At 39.0% G+C, this 23,808-nt stretch overlaps 1 protein-coding gene across 1 annotated transcript; it reads left to right on the top strand.

Annotated features, from left to right (window-relative positions):
• The first annotated feature begins 1,918 nt into the window (after window positions 1-1,918).
• On the top strand, window positions 1,919-19,379 carry SLC17A2 (solute carrier family 17 member 2). Its single transcript, XM_060110401.1, has 11 exons — window positions 1,919-1,946; window positions 3,404-3,615; window positions 5,682-5,915; window positions 6,001-6,088; window positions 14,265-14,351; window positions 15,706-15,824; window positions 15,947-16,108; window positions 16,583-16,715; window positions 16,801-16,948; window positions 17,725-17,815; window positions 19,245-19,379. The coding sequence occupies exons 1-11, from the start codon at window positions 1,919-1,921 to the stop codon at window positions 19,377-19,379; spliced, it is 1,437 nt and encodes a 478-aa protein (XP_059966384.1).
• The last annotated feature ends 4,429 nt before the right edge of the window (window positions 19,380-23,808 follow it).

Genomic DNA, 23,808 nt, shown 5'->3' with positions numbered 1-23,808 from the left:
ACAGGAATAAAGATGCAGATGTAGAGAATGGACTTGAGGACACAGGGAGGAGGAAGTGTAAGCTGGGACAAAGTGAGAGAGTAGAATTGACATATATACACTACCAAATGTAAAATAGATAGCTAGTGGGAAGCAGTCGCATAGCACAGGGAGATCATCTCGGTGCTTTGTGACCACCTAGAGGTGTGGGATAGGGAGGGTGGGAGGGAGGTGCAAGAGGGAGGAGATATGGGGATATATGTAAATGTATAGCTGGTTCACTTTGTTATAAAGCAGAAACTAACACACCATTGTAAAGCAATTATACTCCAGTAAAGATGTTAAAAAAAAGCACAGCAAAAGCCAACATGTTTCCCGGTGATGACATTCTCTTGTTGGCAACTGGGCATCTATTTGGGTCCATTGTAACAAAAAAAGAAAATTTCAAAACTCAGATGGGGTGATTTTGTTCTCAGAATTCTAGAGCCATTTGGTAAGCAGAAAACTATCCTGACTGGCTTTCTGAAGCCTAATTATTGTTCCTTCAAAGACACTGAGTATAAAATAACTACTAATTGTTTTAAAAATCACTTGATAAATATGGAAAATCATAAAGAATTACATGACCACAGTGTGTTCTGTAACCCAGAAATAGCCATTGCTGGCACTTGTGTGAATCCATTTCTCTCTTCTTGGATGTGCGTGTATCAACACAGGCATAGTGCTTGTTTTGTATACTAGAGTACAGGCATTTCCTTAATATTATTGCATATCTTTGAAAACATTATTTTAATAAAGTCCACTATAAGAATCTATTAAAATTGACTCACCAAACCCTTATGGTTAGGTTAATTTGTCTCCAATATTATGTTGTAATAATACTGCAAAGCATATTTTTGAACAAAATTCTTCACCTGTCTCTTTCATTATGGTCCTCCATCCTCCATTCTTAAGTGTGCAGATAAGTCTTGTTAAATTTATGTGCAGAAAGAATGCAAAGTTTTGAATGATGCAATATAAGCATGATATATGTGTTTGTGAGGTCATGGATGCTTCAGTTTAGGAATGAATGCAAAACTTATGATATTCTTAGCATGAGGATTGTACCTAAAAGAAATAAATGTATGAATCCCCAAATATTGGGGTACAGATATCAAATTAGATGTGTCCATTTCACGGTCATGAATTCCCTTTACCTGTCAAGTAGCTGGATTTATTCATAATTATAGTAGAAAGCCCTCATTCAGGTGATTTGAAGAACTTTTCAGCCCAGTAAAGTGTGCAAATTATGTTAGCAAAGACAAGAATAAACATTTTAAACCATTAAATACTACTAGTATTATATATATGTGTTATGCAATGTCATTCTTCATGTTCAAAGAAGGAACCACAGGACATTGCTCTGGTCGTGCAGAAAGATGTACAGAAACATGGTCAAAATGAAAGAAAGGGCTGCTCTGGAACTTTCCTCCCCAGCTCCTGGGCTTAATTTTCCTGTCTTCTGACCTTGCTTCAAGCCATAATATGCCTTACCTTTGCATGGTTCTCTGTGGTTTGCAATTTTCTCATTCAGTTCTTGCAGCACCACTCAGAAAGGAGATTTATTTTTATTGAACAGACAAGGAAATGGCCAATTAGAGAATTTAAATGACTAGCCCTACGTCACTTAGCTGGGACTTAGCCAGATTTCTTATAAAAATCGAGTCCTCTGTAAGCATAGCAATAAGGAAGCATACAGCAAAATGTAAATCATATACCTGTGTTGGGTCAAAATTTCATTGATGCTGAGAGAATGCAACATTAACACGAGAAAATTATTTGTGTGTCTTGTTTTGGATTGTTCTTCTTCCCCATAGATAAAAGCCCATCGTGGTAAAAGAGATTCAGGGCAGAGGGAATCTCCCCCACAAAGTGTGGTATCATTTCCCAGAGGAGCCAAATGGATGAGAAGCCTTCCACCAGGAAAGGTAGAGCCACATATCTCTCTCTCTCTTTTTCTTTAAAATTTATTTATTTGGCTACACCGGCTCTTAGTTGCGGCACTCAAGACCTTTAGTTGCGGCATGTGGACTCTAGTTCCCTGACCAGGGATCGAACCCGGGACCCCCTGTATCAGGAGCATGGAGTCTTAACCACTGGACCACCAGGGAAGTCCCAAGTCACATCTTGTATTTGCAGGCTACCTTATGGACAAGTGGAAGCTTTATTTCCACATCCTCGTTCTCCATTCCTTCTCCTTTGTTTTTTATCAAGCCTCCCTGTTGTGGAGATTCTCCCAGTATAACATTGGACCAGATCCAGCCCCTCATCCTGTTACCTGCTACTTTTTCCTTAGGGAGCCCCAATGAGGTATCTATGAGAAATTACGTCAAATGGTCACTGAATCCCAGGACATAAGGAATGGAATGAGTCCAGAAAAAGTCATTTTAAACAAACCCCTAACCCATATATGAGTTCCTGCTACAATATCTTTGCTATGTAGCTGGTTATTTCCCATGAGCTTTGGAAAAGTCCAGTAATAGGGAAATAATTATTTTGCAGGCAACCAAATCTCATCCCTGAGCCTATTTGGCCATTAAAAATTATTTCTCCCATTATATATATATTTTTATATGTTTATCTGTTTCTTCACAGGTTCTCTCTTTGTTTCTCTTTAGTCCCATTTCTCCAAATGTGCAAAAAAATTTAATCCATCATTCACATGGGAACCCTTTCAATATAGGCCCATTGTTCCACTTCACGGGGACCTAAAAGAACTTGTTGCTCTTGTAACACAATGACAGTTCCTCCAGTACCATATCACCTACAAACAGTAAAAATGGTTCCCCATATTAGTTTCTTTTAAGCTGAATATATGTGAAGGCAGAGCCTAGTGACATACAACAAAAATACTTCCAAGTGAACATTACACTAAGGAGTTAGTGGTTGTGCTCATTTATACACTATGTATCAGGTATTTTAAAAGAGAACCCTTGGATGTTCACTTAATTCAAAGGCAGCTCTCTAAGTATAAACTTTCAAGCTTTATGGTAGATGAATAAGCAAAACAGATGGGACCACAGACTTGAGACTAGGAGACTCAGGTTCTGTGACTGGCTCTTCCCCCATCTTCCTCATTCACTTTATTTTGGAACAATGTGACATAAATGCCTTCATTTAATTTTTCTTATATTTTCATCTGCTTCCCACACCTCTGAAATAAGGCCATATTTGTTTTACTTGATGGTAAAATCCCCGATTTATTGTCTTGAAGCCAACTAAAGAATATGACAAAGAAGGGTTGTCATTATGATTATTTCGGTGAAAAAAGATAGTGGGACTGCATGAAATCATCTGTAGTTTTCTCAGACTTAGCAGCGGGAGAAATGGAAAGAAGGTGATCTCAGTCAGGATACTCACTGCAGACATCTGTGTTATTCTCTAGTTCCTGAATTCTGTTCATTACGCTATGGACTGGCTCTCATCATGCACTTCTCAAACTTTACTGTGATAACCCAGCGTGTGAGTCTGAGCATTGCAATCATTGCCATGGTGAATAGCACTCAGCAGCCTGCTTTATTCAATGCCTCCACAGAAAGATCTCTTGCATTCACCCTCAATCACCCCAACAGATCCACCAAGGAATTTAATTCGGGAGTAAGTATAATGGAGAACAAGGCTCTTTGTTGAGAGGGAAAAGCCAGTTTGAAAGGAAGAATTGTATCTTGATTCTGTGGCATATAGAAGCATGAATTTTCAGTGGCAAACTAAAAAGGACTGGAAGTACTTTTCTTTGAGATATTGCTTACCTCTGTGATTAAAATAGTCTCACTGAGATTATTATGATTACAAGGTTGGGGGTGGGGACTATAGGAAAAAATTGTGAACACTTCTAGAAAGGAATAGATTACTGGGTATCTTCAATGAAAAACTAGGCACTAGGATATATCTATGCATATCCTTCTGCCTGATTCTAAGCAGGTCTCTGTACTTTTCATAGTCTTTGAGCCATTTTACAACTCAGTAAGTTCTATATAATAAATAGTAATGCAAATGATTCTTGCCCATAGCTCTGCAAATGAATTTTCTTCTGTGAAAAATCAATTGCTACTCTCCTCCACTTGCCCCTCAGTTGAATAAGCCAGTTTTGCTATATATTTAAAATCTATTTCAGCATTACTTCCTACTTATAAATGTGTGGGTCTTTGAATTCTCCTTTGGGCCAGTTGTAACATCTTACCAATTCCCCCATTAATCCATGAGTTAAATAAAATCTTTATTACATGTTCATTTTTTATTTGTATAAGAATCACGATTATAACCCATTTAAATTTTTTCTTTAAACTAACATTTTTTTTACATTTCTAAAGTCATCCTCATATTTTATGATTTTGTTACCTTGGAGTCAGCTTTTTTTATAATGACCTCTCTGTCTCCAGTCTTTCTTCCATCATTCATTCTACACATTCACACACCTGTGCTTAAGAATCCAGAATACCTTCAAGTCGCGAACTCCTCTCTTAAGATGCTGTACTTCTCCAGAACCTGGGCCCACTTCTCAGCACACTCATATCTGCTGTCAATGGCTCAGGGAGAGTCTTTGCTCTGAGCAAGTCAGAGTCCCGGTTAGTTTCATTGGGTATCATTCCAAATACTGCAAGTCCACTTTTGCTGTTTTTCTTCAATAAGAATGAGTTTTCCTATTTCTCTTTACACAAATCATAGGCATTCTTCAAAGAACAGTTCAAATACTTCTTCCTTCCTGGGACCTTCCCACATTGTTCTTGCCTCTTCTTAAAGTCCCTATTTTACTGCCATTCATCCTCAAACTTGAATTCTGACATGAGTCATATATCTTGTATTATTTATAGTTATTTTAAGTGGACAAAATATTTCATATTTTACATTTTTTTGCTCTTTACTTCAATTTATACCATGATGCCATGTATCTAGTGGTCTACCAAAATTATTTATTGGGTTACATCAGAAGAAAAAGTGATCTTATTAATGTGTAATATGTGTTTTAGGAAGTCACCTCTGCTAGGGCAGACCATGATTCCTAAACTTGATTTTAGGGACTAATTTTGATCAACATTCAGTAAAGATGTGTTTTCCTTTTTTTTTTTTTTTTTTTTTTTTCTTTTTGCGGTATGTGGGCCTCTCACTGTTGTGGCCTCTCCCGTTGCGGAGCACAGGCTCCGGATGCGCAGGCCCAGCGGCCATGGCTCACGGGCCCAGCTGCTCCGCGGCATATGGGATCCTCCCAGACCGGGGCACGAACCCGTATCCCCTGCATCGGCAGGAGGACTCTTAACCACTTGCGCCACCAGGGAGGCCCTTCCTTATTTTTTGAAATGAGAGTCAGCATGTCACCTGAATTATTTACTAGAACCAAAATAGTTAAAAGACGCTCTTTCACTATATTTCATTTACATCTTCCTATCAACTACCTATGTAATCATTTCTTTATCTCTTTTCTTCTTCATTTCTCTATTCTTTTTCCTTTTCTTCTTCATTTCTCTATTTTTTTCTCCCTCTGAGAGGAGCAAATTAGAGATATAATTGGTTGTTTGGAAAAGGTGGAATATTTGTTTGGTAAAAAATGGAGGAAAACCAAAATTGATATTTTATAGGAGGGTCAAAACCCCAAGCAGCTCTGGCTATAAATCAGAATTTTTATAAAAGAAATTCTTAGCAAAGAATTTTCCTTTTTTTCCCCCCAGGCCTCTGTATATGAATGGAGCCCAGAGACTCAGGGTATCATCTTTAGCTCCATCAACTATGGGATAATACTGACTCTGATCCCAAGTGGCTATTTAGCAGGGATATTTGGAGCAAAGCAGATGCTTGGTGCTGGTTTGCTGATCTCCTCCCTTCTCACCCTCTTTACACCACTGGCTGCTGACTTTGGAGTGATTCTGGTTATTGTGATTCGGACAGTCCAGGGCATGGCCCAGGTAGCCGATTACTTTCTCGTTCTGTGTGGGATATGGATTCCTGAATTCTACTAGAGATCAAGAGTCTTAATGATTTTCATTTCAGGGAATGGCATGGACAGGTCAGTTTACAATTTGGGCAAAATGGGCTCCCCCACTTGAACGAAGCAAGCTCACCAGCATTGCGGGATCAGGTAAGGTTATACATATAGATCACAACTTTGTAATCTCCTTCACCCTATTACATCTTTCCTTCTATGCATAGGATGGTTTGAGGGACAGGGAGAAAAGTGCTGTAAAAATATTCAACAATGTAAGACAGTCACATAAAAAATAAGACAGATACATCTGTGCTGTAAAGCCACTAAGACTCAGAAGCAGAAAAGACCATTGTGAGCATTGTGAGGGTAGACAGAAAAGCATTGTAGGGAAAAGTTTAGAACTTTAAGAATTTGCAAAAATACAAAAAAAAAAAAAAAAACCAAGTAAACTGTATAAACAACATTTTAGCAAAGATATGCAAATGAGAATTAAGACTATCAGTGGTAAGGAGATAAATCAGTCTGGAAAGTAGAGTTTCAAGAGCCCACAATATTCTGAGTTCTTTACTCTTCTGAGCTAATATTCACAATATCCCTTTAAAGATAATTTTTAACTCTCATTTTCTTTTCTTTTGAATTTTATTTTATTTATTTTTTTATACAGCAAGTTCTTGTTAGTCATCCATTTTATACACATCAGTGTATACATGTCAATCCCAATCTCCCAATTCATCACACCCCCACCCGCACCCCCCGCTGCTTTCCCCCCTTGGTGTCCATACGTTTGTTCTCTACATCTGTGTCTCTATTTCTGCCCTGCAAACCAGTTCATCTGTACCATTTTTCTAGGTTCCACATATATGCATTAATATACAATATTTGTTTTTCTCTTTCTGACTTACTTCACTCTGTATGACAGTCTCTAGATTCATCCATGTCTCTACAAATGACTCAATTTCGTTCCTTTATTGGCTGAGTAATATTCCATTGTATGTATGTACCACATCTTCTTTATCCATTCATCTGTCTATGGGCATTTAGGTTGCTTCCATGACTTGGCTACTGTAAACAGCACAGCAGTAAACATTGGGGTGCATGTGCCTTTTTGAATTATGGCTTTCTCAGGGTATATGCCCAGTAGTGGGATTGCTGGGTCGTATGGTATTTCTATGTTTAGTTTTCTAAGGAACCTCCATACTGTTCTCCATATTGGCTGTATCAACTTACATTCCCACCAACAGTGCAAGAGGGTTCCCTTTTCTCCACACCCTCTCCAGCATTTGTTGTTTGTAGATTTTCTGATGATGCCCATTCTAACTGGTGTGAGGTGATACCTCATTGTAGTTTTGATTTGCATTTCTCTAATAATTAATGATGTTGAGCAGCTTTTAATGTGCTTCTTGGCCATCTGTATGTCCTCTTTGGAGAAATGTCTATTTAGGTCTTCTGCCCATTTTCTGATTGGGTTGTTTGTTTTTTTAATATTGAGCTGCATGAGCTGTTTATATATTTTGGATATTAATCCTTTGTCCATTGATATGTTTGCAAATGTTTTTTCCCATTCTGAGGGTTGTCTTTTGGTCTTGTTTATGGTTTCCTTTGCTGTGCAGAAGCTTTGAAGTTTCATTAGGTCCCATTTGTTTATTTTTGTTTTTATTTCCATTACTCTAGCAGGTGGATCAAAAAGATCTTGCTGTGCTTTATGTCAAAGAGTGTTCTTCCTATGTGTTCCTCTAAGAGCTTTAGAGTGTCCAGTCTTACATTTAGGTCTCTAATCCATTGTGAGTTTATTTTTGAGTATGATGTTAGGGAGTGTTCTAATTTCATTCTTCTACATGTAGCTGTCCAGTTTTCCCAGCACCACTTATTGAAGAAACTGTCTTTTCTCCATTGTATATCCTTGCCTCCTTTGTCATAGATTAGTTGACCATAGGTGCGTGGGTTTATCTTTGGGCTTTCTATCTTGTTCCATTGATCTGTTTCTGGTTTTGTGCCAGTACCATATTGTCTTGATTACTGTAGCTTTGTAGTATACTCTGAAGTCAGGGAGTCTGATTCCTTCAGCTCCGTTTTTTTCCCTCAAGACTGCTTTGGCTATTCAGGGTCTTTTGTGTCTCCATACAAATTTTAAGATTTTTTGTTCTAGTTTTGTAAAAAATGCCATTGGTAATTTGATAGGGATTGCATTGCATCTGTAGATTGCTTTGGGTAGTATAGTCATTTTCACAGTATTGATTCTTCCAATCCAAGAACATGGAATATCTCTCAATCTGTTGGTATCATCTTTAATTTGTTTCATCAGTGTCTTATAGTTTTCTGCATACAGGTCTTTGTCTCCCTAGGTGGGTTTATTCCTAGATATTTTATTCTTTTTGTTGCAGTGGTAAATGGGAGTGTTTCCTTAATTTCTCTTTCACATTTTTCATCATTAGTGTATAGGAATGCAAGAGATTTCAGTGCATTAATTTTGTATCCTGCAACTTTACCAGATTCATTGATTAGCTCTAGTAGTTTTCTGGTGGCATCTTTAGGATTCTCTATGTATAGTATCATGGCATCTGCAAACAGTGTCAGTTTTACTTCTTCTTTTCCAAATTGTATTCCTTTTATTTCTTTTTCTTCTCTGATTGCCATGGCTAGGACTTGCAAAACTATGTTGAATAATAGTGGCAAGAGTGGACACCTCGTCTTGTTCCTGATCTTAGAGGAAATGTTTTCAGTTTTTCACCATTGAGGATGATGTTTGCTGTGGGTTTGTCATTCATGGCCTTTATTATGTTGAGGTAGACCACCTCTATGCCCACTTTCTGGAGAGTTTTTATTATAAATTGGTGTAGAATTTTGTCAAAAGCTTTTTCTGCATCTATTGAGAGGATCATATGGTTTTTCTTCTCCAATTTGTTAATATGGTGTATCACATTGATTGATTTGCATATACTGAAGAATCCTTGCATCTCTGGGATAAATCCCACTTGATCATGGTGTATGATCCTTTTAATGTGTTGTTGGATTCTGTTTGGTAGTATTTTGTTGAGGATTTTTGCATCTATATTCATCAGTGATATTGGTCTGTAATTTTCTTTTTTTGTAGTATCTTTGTCTGATTTTGGTATCAGGGTGATGGTGGCCTCATAGAAGGAGTTTGGGAGTGTTCCTTCCTCTGAAATTTTTTGGAAGAGTTTGAGAAAGATGCGTGTCAGCTCTTCTCTAAATGTTTGATAGAATTCACCCGTGAAGCCATCTGGTCCTGGACTTCTGTGTGTTGGAAGATTTTTAATGACAATTTCAGTTTCATTACTTGTGATTGATCTGTTCATATTTTCTATTTCTTCCTGGTTCAGTCTTGGAAGGTTATACCTTTCTAAGAATTTGTCCGTTTCTTCCAGGTTGTCCATTTTATTGGCATAGAGCTGCTTGTAGTAGTCTCTTTTGATGCTTTGTATTTCTGTGGTGTCTGTTGTAACTTCTTCTTTTTCATTTCTAATTTTATTGATTTGAGTCATCTCCCTCTTTTTCTTGAGTCTGGCTAAAGGTTTATCATTTTTGTTTATCTTCTCAAAGAACCAGCTTTTAATTTTATTGATCTTTGCTATTGTTTTCTTTGTTTCTATTTCATTTATTTCTGCTCTGATCTTTATGATTTCTTTCCTTCTGCTAACTTTGAGTTTTGTTTGTTCTTCTTTTTCTAGTTCCTTTAGGTGTAAGGTTAGATTGTTTATTTGAGATTTTTCTCATTTCTTCTTTTTTTTTTTTTTTTTTTTTTTTTTGCGGTACGCGGGCCTCTCACTGCTGTGGCCTCTCCCGTTGCGGAGCACTGGCTCCGGACGTGCAGGCCCAGCAGCCAGGGCTCACGAGGCCAACCGCTTCGCGGCATGTGGGATCTTCCCAGACCGGGACACTAACCCGTGTCCCCTGCATCGGCAGACGGACTCTCAACCACCACGCCACCAGGAAAGCCCGAGATTTTTCTCATTTCTTGAGGTTGGATTGTATTGCTGTAAACTTCCCTCTTAGAACTACTTTTGCTGCATCCCACAGGTTTTGGATCATCGTGTTTTCATTGTCATTTGTCTCTAGGTATTTTTTGATTTCCTCTTTGATTTCTTCAGTGATTTCTTCGTTACTTAGTCACGTACTGTTTAGCCTCCATGTGGTTGTGATTTTTACGTTTTTTTCCCTGTAATTGATTTCTAATCTCATAGCACTGTGGTCAGAAAAGATGCTTGATATGATTTCAATTTTCTTAAATTTACTGAGGCTTGATTTGTGACCCAAGATGTGATCTGTCCTGGAGAAGGTTCCATGAACACTTGAGAAGAAAGTGTAATCTGCTGTTTTTTGATGGAATGTCCTATAAATATCAATTAAATCTATCTGGTCTATTGTGTCATTTAAAGCTTGTGTTTCCTTATTAATTTTCTGTCTGGATGATCTGTCCATTGGTGTAAGTGAGGTGTTAAAGTCCCCCACTGTTATTGTTTTACTGTTAATTTCCTCTTTTAGTGCTGTTAGCCATTGCCTTATGTATTGAGGTGCTCCTATGGTGGGGGCATATATATTTATAATTGTTATATTTTCTTCTTGGATTGATCCCTTGATCATTATGTAGTGTCCTTGCTCATCTCTTGTAAAATTCTTTATTTTAAAGTCGATTTTATCTGATATGAGTATTGATACTCCAGCTTTCTTTTGATTTCCATTTGCATGGAATATCTTTTTCCATCCCCTCACTTTCAGTCTGAATGTGTCCCTAGGTCTTAACTGGGTCTCTTGTAGACATTTATATATGGGTCTTGTTTTTGTATCCATTCAGCAAGCTTTTGTCTTTTGGGTGGAGCATTTAATCCATTCACGTTTAAGGTAATTATTGATATGTATGTTCCTATGACCATTTTATTAATTGTTTTGGGTTTGTTTTCATAGGTCCTTTTCTTCTCTTGTGTTTCCCACTTACAGAAGTTCCTTTAGCACTTGCTGTAGAGCTGGTTTGGTGGTGCTGAATTCTCTTAGCTTTTGCTTGTCTGTAAAGTTTTTGATTTCTCCATCGAATCTGAATGAGATCCTTGCTGGGTAGAGCAATCTTGGTTGTAGGTTCTTCCTTTTCATCACTTTAAGTATATCATGCCACTCCCTTCAGGCTTGTAAAATTTCTGCTGAGAAATCAGCTGTTAACCTTATGGGAGTTCCCTTGTATGTTATTTGTCATTTTTACCTTGCTGCTTTCAATAATTTTTCTTTGTCTTTAATTTTTGCCAATTTGATTACTATGTGTCTCGGTATGTTTCTCCTTGGGTTTATCCTGTATGGGACTCTCTGCACTTCCTGGAATTGGGTGGCTATTTCCTTTCCCATGGTAGGGACGTTTTTGACTATAATCTCTTCAAATATTTTCTCTGGTCCTTTTTCTCTCTCTTCTCCTTCTGGTACCCCTATAATGCGAATGTTGTTGCATTTAATGTTGTCCCAGAGGTCTCTTAGGCTTTCTTCATTTCTTTTCATTCTTTCTTCTTTATTCTATTCTGCAGCAGTGAATTCCACCATTCTGTCTTCCAGGTCACTGATCCGTTCTTCTGCCTCAGTTATTCTGCTATTGATTCCTTCTAGTGTATTTTTCATTTCAGTTATTGTGTTGTTCATCTCTGTTTGTTTGTTCTTTAATTCTTCTCGATCTTTGTTAAACATTTCTTGAGTCTTTTCGATCTTTGCCTCCATTCATTTTCCGAGGTCCTGGATCATCTTCACTATCATTATTCTGAATTCTTTTTCTGGAAGGTTGCCTATCTCCACTTCATTTAGTTGTGTTTCTGGAGTTTTATCTTGTTCCTTCATCTGGTACATAGCCCTCTGCCTTTTCATCTTGTCTATCTTTCTGTGAATGAGGTTTTTGTTCCACAGGCTGCAGGATTGTAGTTATTCTTACTTCTGCTGTCTGCCCTCTGGTGGATGAAGCTATCTAAGAGGCTTGTGCAAGTTTCCTGATGGGAGGGACTGGTGGTAGGTAGAGCTGGCTGTTGCCTTGGTGGGCAGAGCTCAGTAAAACTTTAATCCACTTGTCTGCTGATTGGTGGGGCTGGGTTCCTTCCCTGTTGTTTGTTTGGCCTGAGGCGACCCAACACTGGAGCCTACTGGGCCTCTTTGGTGGGGCTAATTGCAGACTCTGGTAGGGCTCATGCCAAGGAGTACTTCCCAGAACTTCTCCTGCCAGTGTCCTTGTACTGACAGTGACACACAGTCACCCCCCGCCTCTGCAGGAGACCCTCCAACACTAGCAGGTATGTCTGCTTCAGTCTACTATGGGGGTCACTTCTCCTTCCCTTGGTTTCTGATGAGCACACTACTTTTTGTGTGCCCTCCAAGAGTGGAGTTGCTGTTTCCCCCAGTCCTGTCAAGGTCCTGCAATCAAATCCTGCTAACCTTCAAAGTCTGATTCTCTAGGAATTCCTCCTTCCGTTGCCAGACCCCCAGATTGGGAAGCCTGACGTGGCACTCAGAACTTTCACTCCAGTGGGTGGACTTCTGTGGTATAAGTGTTCTCCAATTTGTGAGTCACCCACCCAGCAGTTATGGGATTTGATTTTATTGTGATTGTGCCCCTCCTACCATCTCATTGTGGCTTCTCCTTTGTCTTTGGATGTGGGGTATCTTTTTTGGTGAGTTCCAGTGTCTTCCTGTCAATGATTGTTCAGCTGTTAGTTGTGATTCTGGTGTTCTTGTAAGAGGGAGTGAGAGCACGTCCTTCTACTCCGCCATCTTGAACCAATCTTAACTCTCATTTTACAAAGGAGGGAATTAAAGTATGCAGAGATTAAGTAAATTTCCCAGAGACAAATAACTAGCTGGCGGTAGAACTGAGATTTGAGCCCCAGCAATTTGGCCTCAGAGTGCACACTCTCAATCACCATGCTACACTCCCCCACCAGAGCTTGTGATCATAAGGACTTGATAACTACATCATTGCTATTTGCCCCAACTGGTAGCACTGAGAATGTGTACTTGAAGAACAGAACTGAGGGTCATCAAGCCTCTCACTCTCCAGTCCAATGCATGGCTGCATCCTGCAGATTTTTACTCCAAAGTCACTGTCCCGTGTGGCTCCTTCCATTGCAGTTGTCAACATCTCCTCTATCTACAAATGCTCAGTTGGTCTTCTCTCTCCTCTAGCTTTGTTTCCTTCAAACTTCTCATCAAAGCCAAGTTATCTCCCTAAAGCACAGACAGGGCATTTTTGCTAACCCGCTTGGGAATCTTCAGTGTGTGCCTTCATGATTGCAGAAGACTGACCTCCTTATTGCATGGATACAAAGATGCTCTACCATTTGGTCCCAACTTGCCTTTGTGCTCAACATCCCTCTGTAAGCAATGCTCAGATTGTAGCATGTACAGTCTGCACTTAACTTCTCTCTGGCTCTATTTCTACTGGCTCATTTTCCTGGAAGGTCTTTTGCTCCCAGCTTCTTTTACCAAAATTCCATCCATCCTACTATTAGTTCATGTAAACAATTTGTGAATCTTATCATCAGTTTTAATTTTCTCCTCATGTATACTTTCAAAGGAAATTGTAGTTTTATTATCATATTTATATTCCACATTCTTTTTTTTCAAATTGCATATATTGGGACCCATTGAAGGGGTCATAAAATCAAATAAGTAGGTCAAAACCAGTATTTTTAAAATGAAAGTGAATAGAATAGAATGAAAAATTTTGGAGGGAATTGCACACTGTAAGACTAAGTATTGATTCATGAAACTCTTGTTTGAAGTGTGTGTGTGTGTGTGTGTGTGTGTGTGTATTTGTGTATGTATTGTGTTGCCATGAAAGATACATTTCTTATTATGGGTCTCTGAAAAATATGTTCAGACTCCAAGGTCTACATTGTGTTACACTTATAATAGTGAATTTTGTTCACGTTTTTCTCTGCAACTGGGCTGAAATCCCCTTGAGGTCAAGGACTTTATTTTATTAGTTTTTGTAAGAGTTTCCTTTTCTGTTGCCAACCTCATATTGCCCCTGCCAGAATGTAACTCTGATTATAAGGAAATACTGGTGGGCTATGTTTGCAGAGAGTTTCTATGACAAATAAAGGGATTTGTATTTGGTCACATTGGAGTTAAGGAGCCATTGAAGTGTCAGGTGGCATATTTTTATTATTTATTAATTCTAATAACTTCTCATGACTTTATTGGGGGAGATCTGTGAGCTGGAAGAAAGACTCTCATCACCCAGTAATTCTAAGTCTGCCACCTCTTTGTTGGGACAACATCCAGGGAAGTCAGTCAGTCTCAACCTTTGCTATTTTCCTCAGTGTTTTTTTATCCCTCTTCTCTTCAGGGGCAGCATTTGGGTCCTTCATCATCCTCTGTGTGGGGGGACTAATCTCACAGGTGTTGGGCTGGCCTTTTATCTTCTACATCTTTGGTGAGTCACTTTCTCTTAACTCCTAACACCTCCACTTCCCAGGCATTTGTTTTTATGCTTACATTACCTATCGCCCACATTCTTCCCATTTGAGAGAAAATGTCCGTTGTTAAATGGAAGATGACAAAGAATGTTGAGGGTTGGTAAATTTCTTAGTCTAGTCTAAGAGATGACCATCTGCATGGTGCTGACTTCTGAGAAATCAGGAGTGTAGCCTTACACACCCACCCCAGGCATCTTCTGTAGAATCTCTGCCACCACGTCTGAAACACCAGGTCTAGTTGCTCTGTGTGGTTAATATGTTAGAGCTGGTGAAGCACATTTTCAATATGTCTTCATATTTTATTATAATTATTATTTCTACCAAGATGCCCTTAACCTATTTTCTACCAGGTGAATCTTGCAAAGCTCAAATTAAACGTACACCTCCCGATGGGGACTACCAAGACTTATCGCATCAGATTAAGTCTTTCTGTCCTCTATGATGCTTACTGATAATTTCTTTTCTAGGCTGTGTTGGCATGTAATTATTTATTTCCCCTTCTCCCTCTCCACTAGATTATGAAATGACCGAGGCAAGAAATTCATTCAATATTTTTTTATCGCTTTGGTACTATCATAGTACCTGACTTATAGCTTTATAAATAAAAGAATGGATAAATCCAGTAATTAGAGGAAATTTAAAGAACATTAGTCCACAGAGTCTTTTAACATAGAACCTCTTCAGGTGACAAATCTCAGCAATGAGACAAGTTTCTATTCTCAATATGGTTCCAGCTAGGATGGCTTTCTCATTAATGATGCTAATCCCAGGTCATTTTTGTCCACACATGTTGATCAGGTACTGTCAAGAAATATTTTTCTGGAAATCCATAATGGATGTATTGTTTGAATACAAATAATACTGTCTTTTGCAAATGTGTTGGAAAATTTTCCTTGCCACATTCATTTTATGGCAGGTTGTTTTGTATATGAATGAATACTTTTCTCTTCAATCCTGACTATTCAGATCTTCTAAAATAAGACAGTAAAGTGTGTATTAAGAAGTTGTTGCTAATGACACACCACGATATATCCACTGGAGTCTGAAGATTAACTAATCAGCTATACAGTGGTACGTTCATGCTCCTGCTCTGTCGAGAGGGCTCTGACATTGACAAATGGCACTCTACATTTAGTCAAAAGGAGATTTGTAGATGAGTTGAGATGAAGAAGTGGGAAACTTTAGCTCATGATGGTGGAACAACCATGAATTGATATGTGTGTTTTGGGGTGAGGTGTGCTACTTCAGAGGAAACTCCCTTCCCCTAGCACACAAATCTACCTGAAAACTAATTGGACACCAGCTTCCCAGGTAGCATTGGCTGTGTCTGCTGTCTCCTGTGGTTCATGGTGATTTATGATGACCCCATGCATCACCCATGCATAAGCATCAGGGAAAAGGACCACATCGTGTCTTCACTGGCTCAACAGGTACAGTGCAGCCCTTCTACCTGTGGGCCATGCAGAGATCTCCAGGGTAGGGTGTGGGGCTCTCAGGAGAGGCATCCTCTGTCCTGTTCTAATACCCATACTGATTAGATATTTCCTTTCAGTCCAGTTCTCCTAGACGATCCATCCCCATAAAGGCTATGGTCAGATGCCTACCACTTTGGGCCATTTTCACGGGTTTTTTCAGCCATTTCTGGTTATGCACCATAATCATAACTTACCTACCAACGTACATCAGTTCTGTGCTCCATGTCAACATCAGAGATGTGAGTATGCTTCCTGTACTTCTATGAATATGATAATGGCAATAAGAAGAAACAGTTCTGTGCTGCCTACTACATTCTGACTTTACACATAACTACACATTTAACCCTCACAATGATTGAGAGACATTGTAATGATTTCCGTTGCACAGGTGTAGAAATAGGGACATAGAGGGGAGATGACTTGCCCTGGATTACACAATTACTAAGTGGTAGAGCTGCTGTGGTATCTATGCAACACTGCCATACTAGCTGATGCTTCAATTTCCCTTAGAAATGAGTAGTGCTTTTCTCTGGAGACCAGTGTAATGCAAGTGCTGGCTCTCTTACCTGAGAAAGTGTGCTCCTCATGTGGAAAAGGATGCTAATTTCCTTAAAGCAACTCCAATTGGGCTAATTGTTGGTCTGTGTAACTGATAAACTCTGGTGCCATATGCACCTCTGTAACTACTCGCTGTATACATTTCCTTCCTTCAGAGTGGGGTTCTGTCCTCCCTGCCTTTTATTGCTGCCTCAAGTTGTACGATTCTAGGAGGTCAGTTGGCAGATTTCCTTCTGTCCAGGAATCTTCTCAGATTAATCACTGTCCGAAAACTCTTTTCATCCCTAGGTAAGGATGGGGGGACTCGGTTAACCAATCCCTTTATCCACACATGGTCAGAGAAGTTTCCTGATGGTGTGTCCCCATTTCCCAGGGCTCCTCCTTCCATCGCTGTGTGCTGTCGCCCTGCCTTTTGTGGCTTCCAGTTACACAACAACTATTATTTTGCTGATACTTATTCCTGGGACCAGCAACCTGTGTGATTCAGGATTCATCATCAACACCTTAGATGTCGCTCCCAGGTAAGATTTTACCTGTTTGTTCCCCTCCCCCAGGCCCTTCCGGAGGTTTAGGCCTCAGTCTTCTTGCAACTACTTCTTGTTGTTGACATGCACAAAATGATGGCAGAGTAATAGCAAATAACTAGAAATGTCAGTATGTGGCCATGACCTAAGACGTTTTTAGAAAAACAGTGCCCAATCCTGGCCAGTAACAAGTAGATGAAACTTCCTTAGCTTCTCCACTAGAGATTAGACTGTGTGTTCTGGGAAAGAACCCACACACGTGTTTTGGAAAAGCTTCCAGAGTGTTGATGATATTAGCTACCACATATGTATACACCTGTCCTGAGCCAGATCCTATTCAAAGGACTTCTCATATATCAACACATCTGGTCTGCATAACTACATGTCCTATTGTTATTCTCACTTTATAAGGGAGATGATTGAGGCACAAGAAATTTAAGTGACCTGCCTGAGGTCACACAAAGGCAGAGCCAGGATTTGGACCCAGGCTGTCTGTCCAGTGTATGTTGTCTCATCCACTGCACAAACTGCCTGCCATGCTGAGATGCTGGGATGGGAACCTGGGCTCCTGAGAGACAGAATTGTTTCCTAGTTGTTGAGTTGGTGGATAGGTGATTTCAGGTTTGGCAAACAGACATTGCCCTAACTATCTTGAAGTGAACAGAAAAAAACTGCATTAGGCTAAATGACTTTGCTACTAGAGCTGAACTGCATTAAAGTTGAGTTGCTGAAAAGTGATAGGCAGCTTTCTGTATAAAATCATCTCCCCGCAGGTATGCAAGTTTCCTCATGGGAATCTCAAGGGGATTTGGGCTCATCGCAGGAATCATCTCTTCTACTGCCACCGGATTCCTTATCAGTCAGGTTGGGCCAGTTTATTGAACATCTGCAAGTGGCAGGTATTGTTTTAGGCACTGGGGATTCACAACAGGGCCTCTGTTCTCAAGTACTGTATGGTCTGATGGGGAAAATAAGCCTGGTTGCCAACACAATTACTCTATTCTTAGGGGACTCTAAACCAGAGTCTGGTAGTTCATATTTCCCAGGGAAAGAGAAGTAAAAGCTGAAATTCTAAACATGAATAGGTATTAGATTAATGAAAATGAACACTTCAGGCAGAGAAAATAGCACATATGACTTCCTAGAGGAACAAAAGTATGAAACAGCTCTTGGTTATGAACAGAGTGAATGATACATGTCAAGGATAAGAGATGAAGACACAGGATCAGAAGGGGAAGGTTATGAACATTCTGTTCAGATTAATTCCAATTTCTAAAAAAAAATCACACAATGGAAACCCAAAGTGTCCCAAGGCCAGCTTGAAGAGAGGTTAAATCTTGGGTGGAAAGAGAAAGGCTGTGACACAAAGCAGGGAGCATAGCCTGTGAGGATTGCTCAGTACCAAGTGTGGGCTGATAGGGAGGATGGAAAGGCAGAACCAGGCTGGGATGGCAGGATGACATGAGCCAACTTACAGAAAAAGATTTGTTTTGTTTTCAATACATCTCTAGGTGATCTATTTTCAGGTTGATTTTGACCAAATTTCTAGGAATCCACTTTGACTATAATGTCAGAAATGAACTGTGACTTACAAGGGCTGGATGAGGAAAATCATACAGTCAGACCAAATGTAACTCACATCATATTGAGATGTCCATCCAGGCGGTTGGTGTGATTGATGTCAACAGTCAAAAACAAAACAGGGCCTCCCTGGTGGCGCAAGTGGTTAAGAGTCCGCCTGCCGATGCAGGGGATACGGGTTCGTGCCCCGGTCTGGGAGGATCCCATATGCCGCGGAGCGGCTGGGCCCGTGAGCCATGGCTGCTGGGCCTGCGCATCCGGAGCCTGTGCTCCGCAACGGGAGAGGCCACAACAGTGAGAGGCCCACATACCGCAAAAAGAAAAAAAAAAAACAAAAAAAAACAAATCAGAGAGAGCACAAGAGTGAAAATCTTAAAGCTGTTGTTTTAGGCATAATTTAAAATGAGTAATACGATATTTTCAAGAATGTTGAGATCCAAATTTCTAGAAAAACATTAGTGTAGGTTAATTTATTTGGGTTTAAAGAAAAGTTCATCCAAGCCAGAACCCAGTGTTCATTTTAGCATCCTCTTGTTTCCATCAGTTTCATAAAACCTTCTTTGAGACTTCAAGGTGCTCAGTGGTTATTGCATATTGTTCCCTAGATTCTTTGTGATCAGTGTTGTAATATACAAAATGGAGGATTTCTAGAACTAGTGGAGAAGGAACTGTGAGGCTGATAATTCTGTGTATTTTTATTTTTTTTCTCCAGGATTCTGTGTCTGGCTGGAGGAATGTCTTTTTCCTTGCTGCTGCTGTCAACATGTTTGGCCTGGTTTTTTACCTCGCATTTGGACAAGCAGAAATCCAGCACTGGGCCAAAGAGAGGACTCTTACCCGTCTCTGAGGATATAGTTGCAGATTTAAATGTAGTACTAAGCATTAACTTTTTCAACATTTTTTCCTTATCGTCATTCTTTTTTCATATTCTTGGCCATAGGCTCAGCAGTTCTCAATTTTGGTTACATGTTAGATTTCCCTGGGGAGTTTCTAAAACATACAGATGAATGGGCTCTACTCAGGAGATTCTGAATGCATTGGTCTGGGATAAAGCTCAGATATCACTAATTTTTAGACACTCCCCAGGATTTCTAACATGCAGCCAGGGTTGCAAACTGCTAGACAAACTTGAAACATCAATTCCTGTTGCCTTTGAATTTTCCTTTTTGTAAGAAACTAGATAAAAAGCTGTGTGAAAATAATCACTGATAAGTACCTTCATGAGGGCGATTATAGACACAGAGAAGATCTACTAGAACCAGAGTTGTATGTTCTAGAGCTCAGCACAGAATTTTAAGGCTGTAATCCACAGCGTTAACATTTTTATTGTTTTTATACATTGAGAAACATGGATGTTTATGTGATTACATTCTATTAAAATTCACATGCTAAAATTAAATGGGCCATTTAAAAATTATTTACATTAGGATTATTTCCATCAGGCAAAATAGATATTTATTTATCCTAGCTAATTTCCAGGAGATTAACAACCAGGAAATGACAAGGAGAAGATTAAATTAGGCTAACTGAAAATCATGGGAGAGAGAAGATAGAATTGGAAAGCTTACAATGTAAAAAGAATGGATGTGAAGGGAAGCAATGTAGGCAGTTCTACGAGAGACATTGAGATAGTTTGGTCCATAGAATGAAAATTAGAGGAAGATGACAGAGGCATTTTCAAATGAAAGGAAGACTCAAATGGAGGAGAAGAATACTGAAGGTATAACAAGATGGAAGAAATCATGGAACAATATCACACACCAGAGAAATTCCTTTTTAGGATTGAAAAAGATCATTTGACCTTCTTCAGATTTTCCTTATTTGCTCAAGATTCTCAGATAGTCATCATCAACCCCAACAGGAATTAATTCTGTCTCTTAACCCTTAAAGCACATCCTCTAGGTTGTCTCTACACAGAGAGCTGATGTCAGTTTTGCTGCAACTATTCCAGAGGAGAAATTCTTAGCATGTTTAGGAGCCAAGTAGAACCACAGAGACTAAAGTGTTGAGCTAATTTAGCAGATAAAGAGAATCTCCTAGTGCAAATCAACAGGTATTTTTGAGCAGGTGCTTTAAAGAAAACAGACTGACAGGCTATGAGGGTGATACTGAGATGAGAACACTCTGGTTATGTCTTCTGGGTATTTACAGTTTAGAGAGGAAGGAGAGTTTGTAGTAAACAAAATGAAGAAAAAAAGAGAGGAGTAGTAAAATGAATTAAATTAAATATAGGCAAATTAAATACAGGCAAAAAAACCCAACAGACAACACAACAGGCAAATATTTTGAACAAAGACTTCATAATAGAGAAATTCTAAGTGGCCTATAAACATATAAATCGGTGCTCAACTTCCTTAGACATTAGATAAATGAACATCAAAACCACAGTGAGATACCACTACATGCTTAACAGAAAGGACAAAATAAAAGGAGATGGAAAACAGCAAACGTTGGGAAGGTGTGGAGCAACTGGAATTCTCACACCCTATGACTGTAAGTATAAATCAGAACTTGGGGAAATCTTCTTAGCAATATCTCCTAAAGCTAAATTTAGACATTCCAATGACTTAGACATTTCACTTAGAAATGTACATAGATATTTGGAAAAAGATGTACAACAATGTTCATAGGAGCACTACTTATAGTAGCCCAACAGCAAACAAATTGTCAAGAGAACAATGAGTAAAAAAAAATTATGGTGTATTCATACAGCAATGAGAATAAATAGACCACAACACACAACACCATGGATGGATCTCATAAACACAATTTTAAATGAAAGAAAACAAACAAACAAACTTAAGAAGTTTAGATAGTTTTAAAAAAAAACAAAAACAAACAAAACTAATCTATTAAAAATCAAGTTAGGAATTCCCCTTGAGTAGGAGTGGAAGGGGGCACTTCAAGGAGGCCCCTGAGGTGCTGGTAATGACCTATTACTTGGGTGCTAGTCACATGGGTGTTTGTACTTTGTGAAAAGTGTATATTTATGATTCGTACGTTTTTGTGTATATAAAAAGTAAAACAGGGCTTCCCTGGTGGCACAGTGGTTGAGAGTCCGCCTGCCGTTGCAGGGGACACGGGTTCGTGCCCTGGTCCGTGAAGATCCCACATGCCGTGGAGCGGCTGGGCCCGTGAGCCATGGTGGCTGAGCCTAAGCATCTGGAGCCTGTGCTCCGCAACGGGAGAGGCCACGACAGTGAGAGGCCTGCGTACTGCAAAAAAAAAAGTAAAACACTCACTTAAATTCAGTGTTTCATGCACTTCAAAGTTTCTCCTCTCTTTTCAGCTTAGGTCTGACAAATGGGACAGTTGGGAAGGAGGCGTGGTCTCTACTTTCACGTGCTCCCTGATCGTCTCTCTCCTCCTCCTTTGCCCGACCCTCCAGCATCAGATCAGGAAGGAAGGCAGCAGGACAGTCTCTGTTGTCAGCTTTTGGATTAAAGTCTAAGTTCCCAAACAGCAAAATGAATGAGCTTGGGCTTCCTAAGAAACCCAGTCCCTGGAAGCATTGCTTGTCATCGGTGGTAAAGGTAAGAATAATGGCTCAGTACTTCTAGGCTTTCTGAGCACCTGCTATGATCCATTCCTGACAAATAACATCTCTGTGTCAGAAACGCTTCAGTTATCTTTCTCCATTTGATGGTTTGAAAAAGTTACCATTCACATTTCCTAATGGCTTCAGAATAGTTGCATTCTGAGTTGATAGGAAGCATCTCTAACCATCTCCCCCATCCCAAAGAGTTGTTTCTGATTTAACAATTCTTTTCTAGCATTCATTTCTAACATTAATGTGAGTTAGTTCGCTTTTCTTGAATAGCTTATTGACATCTATTGAACAATGAGATGATCTGCTTTTTCTCTTTTGACTGTTAAATATTATGAGTTATATTAATATAGTTCTTAATGTTGAGCAGACTGTTCTTTGCATATCCTTTCGATAAGGCAGAGGATTTGATTCACTGATAGTTTATTTAGGACTTTGGCTGCTGTATTGGTATATGACACTGGCTCTGTATGCGTGTGTGTCATATCTAGATATGGGGCTTATGCTGATTTCAAAAAAAGAAAGGGAAACTTTACTTATTCCCCAGTACTCTGAAAAAATTAACTAGAACATAAATTTTATCATTGTTATTATTATCTGAAGGATTGAAAGCATTGGTTTGTAAAATTATGCAGGCTTAAAGCTACTTTGAGGAAGGTTCTTTGATAAGGTTCTAATTTACTTCATGGTATGGGCCTGTTAAGGGGTTCTATATTTTCTTCCATCAGTTTTGACAACTTAAGGTATCTTGGAAGATCATCCATTTTATACACAATTTAAATTATATTTGCAAAATATAATTATCTATTATGTTTTATCAATTATCTTTTTACAATATATTCATTTTTTCTGTAGCTGAGGTTTGAGCTTCTTTTGTACTTCTGACATGATTCATGTGTGCTTTCTTTCTGCTTCTTCATTAGACCACTTATGATTTATTTATTTCTAAGAGATCTTGTCTTTTATTTTTTAATATATTAGCTTTATCTTTTGTCATTCTTACTTCCTTTTTCCCTTTGTTTTACTTCCTGTAAATTATGTTTTGAATATTGAGTTCATTTATTTTTATTTAATTATGAAAGAATTTAAAGCGTAGAGGAAGACTTCTACTCTAAGTCCTCTTGTGTGGAAAGATTACATTTTACTGTGTTGTGACCCCAAATTTATTGTTTTCTAAATGCATTATTTCTTAAGTTAATAACCTGTGGAGTAAAAGAGCAATTGTTGACTTCTACCTTACATACAATGAGGAAACTGGTTCACTGAGACATCCGAATATCTCACCTAAGTACAGTCCCTTGTTTTCATTGCTGTTCTCTGAAATTTTGTTCTAACTTGTTGCAGTTAATGTATTAGTGTTGCATTAAGTACTTTGCATACAAGAACTGCATTCTATCGAGCATCATAATTGTCACTGTTACTTGGATATAATTCAAGGGTCAATAGGGTGAGGCAAGCCAGGTGCCCAGGGAGGCACTCTTCCTCAGGCTCATTTCGTGCAAGCACAAGATTGGCACATGAGAGTGAATATCTCCTTAATTTTGCACCATGGACACCTCTCACTTACCTTAGCCTAGCCATAGCCACTAACATTTCTTTTCATGAACCCCCCTCCCACTTCTCAAAATATTTCAGTGGAGATTATTTTGGAACAGTACTTGGATGAATCCCATAATAGTGGAGAATTTCTTTTTTCATATGCCATATTATCATTATGGAACCTTAATAC

Source organism: Mesoplodon densirostris, chromosome 10 (assembly GCF_025265405.1).
Source record: "Mesoplodon densirostris isolate mMesDen1 chromosome 10, mMesDen1 primary haplotype, whole genome shotgun sequence".
Classification (NCBI taxonomy): Eukaryota; Metazoa; Chordata; class Mammalia; order Artiodactyla; family Ziphiidae; genus Mesoplodon; species Mesoplodon densirostris.
Note: the sequence above shows the minus strand (reverse complement) of the source record. Positions and strands in the feature narration are given on the sequence as shown.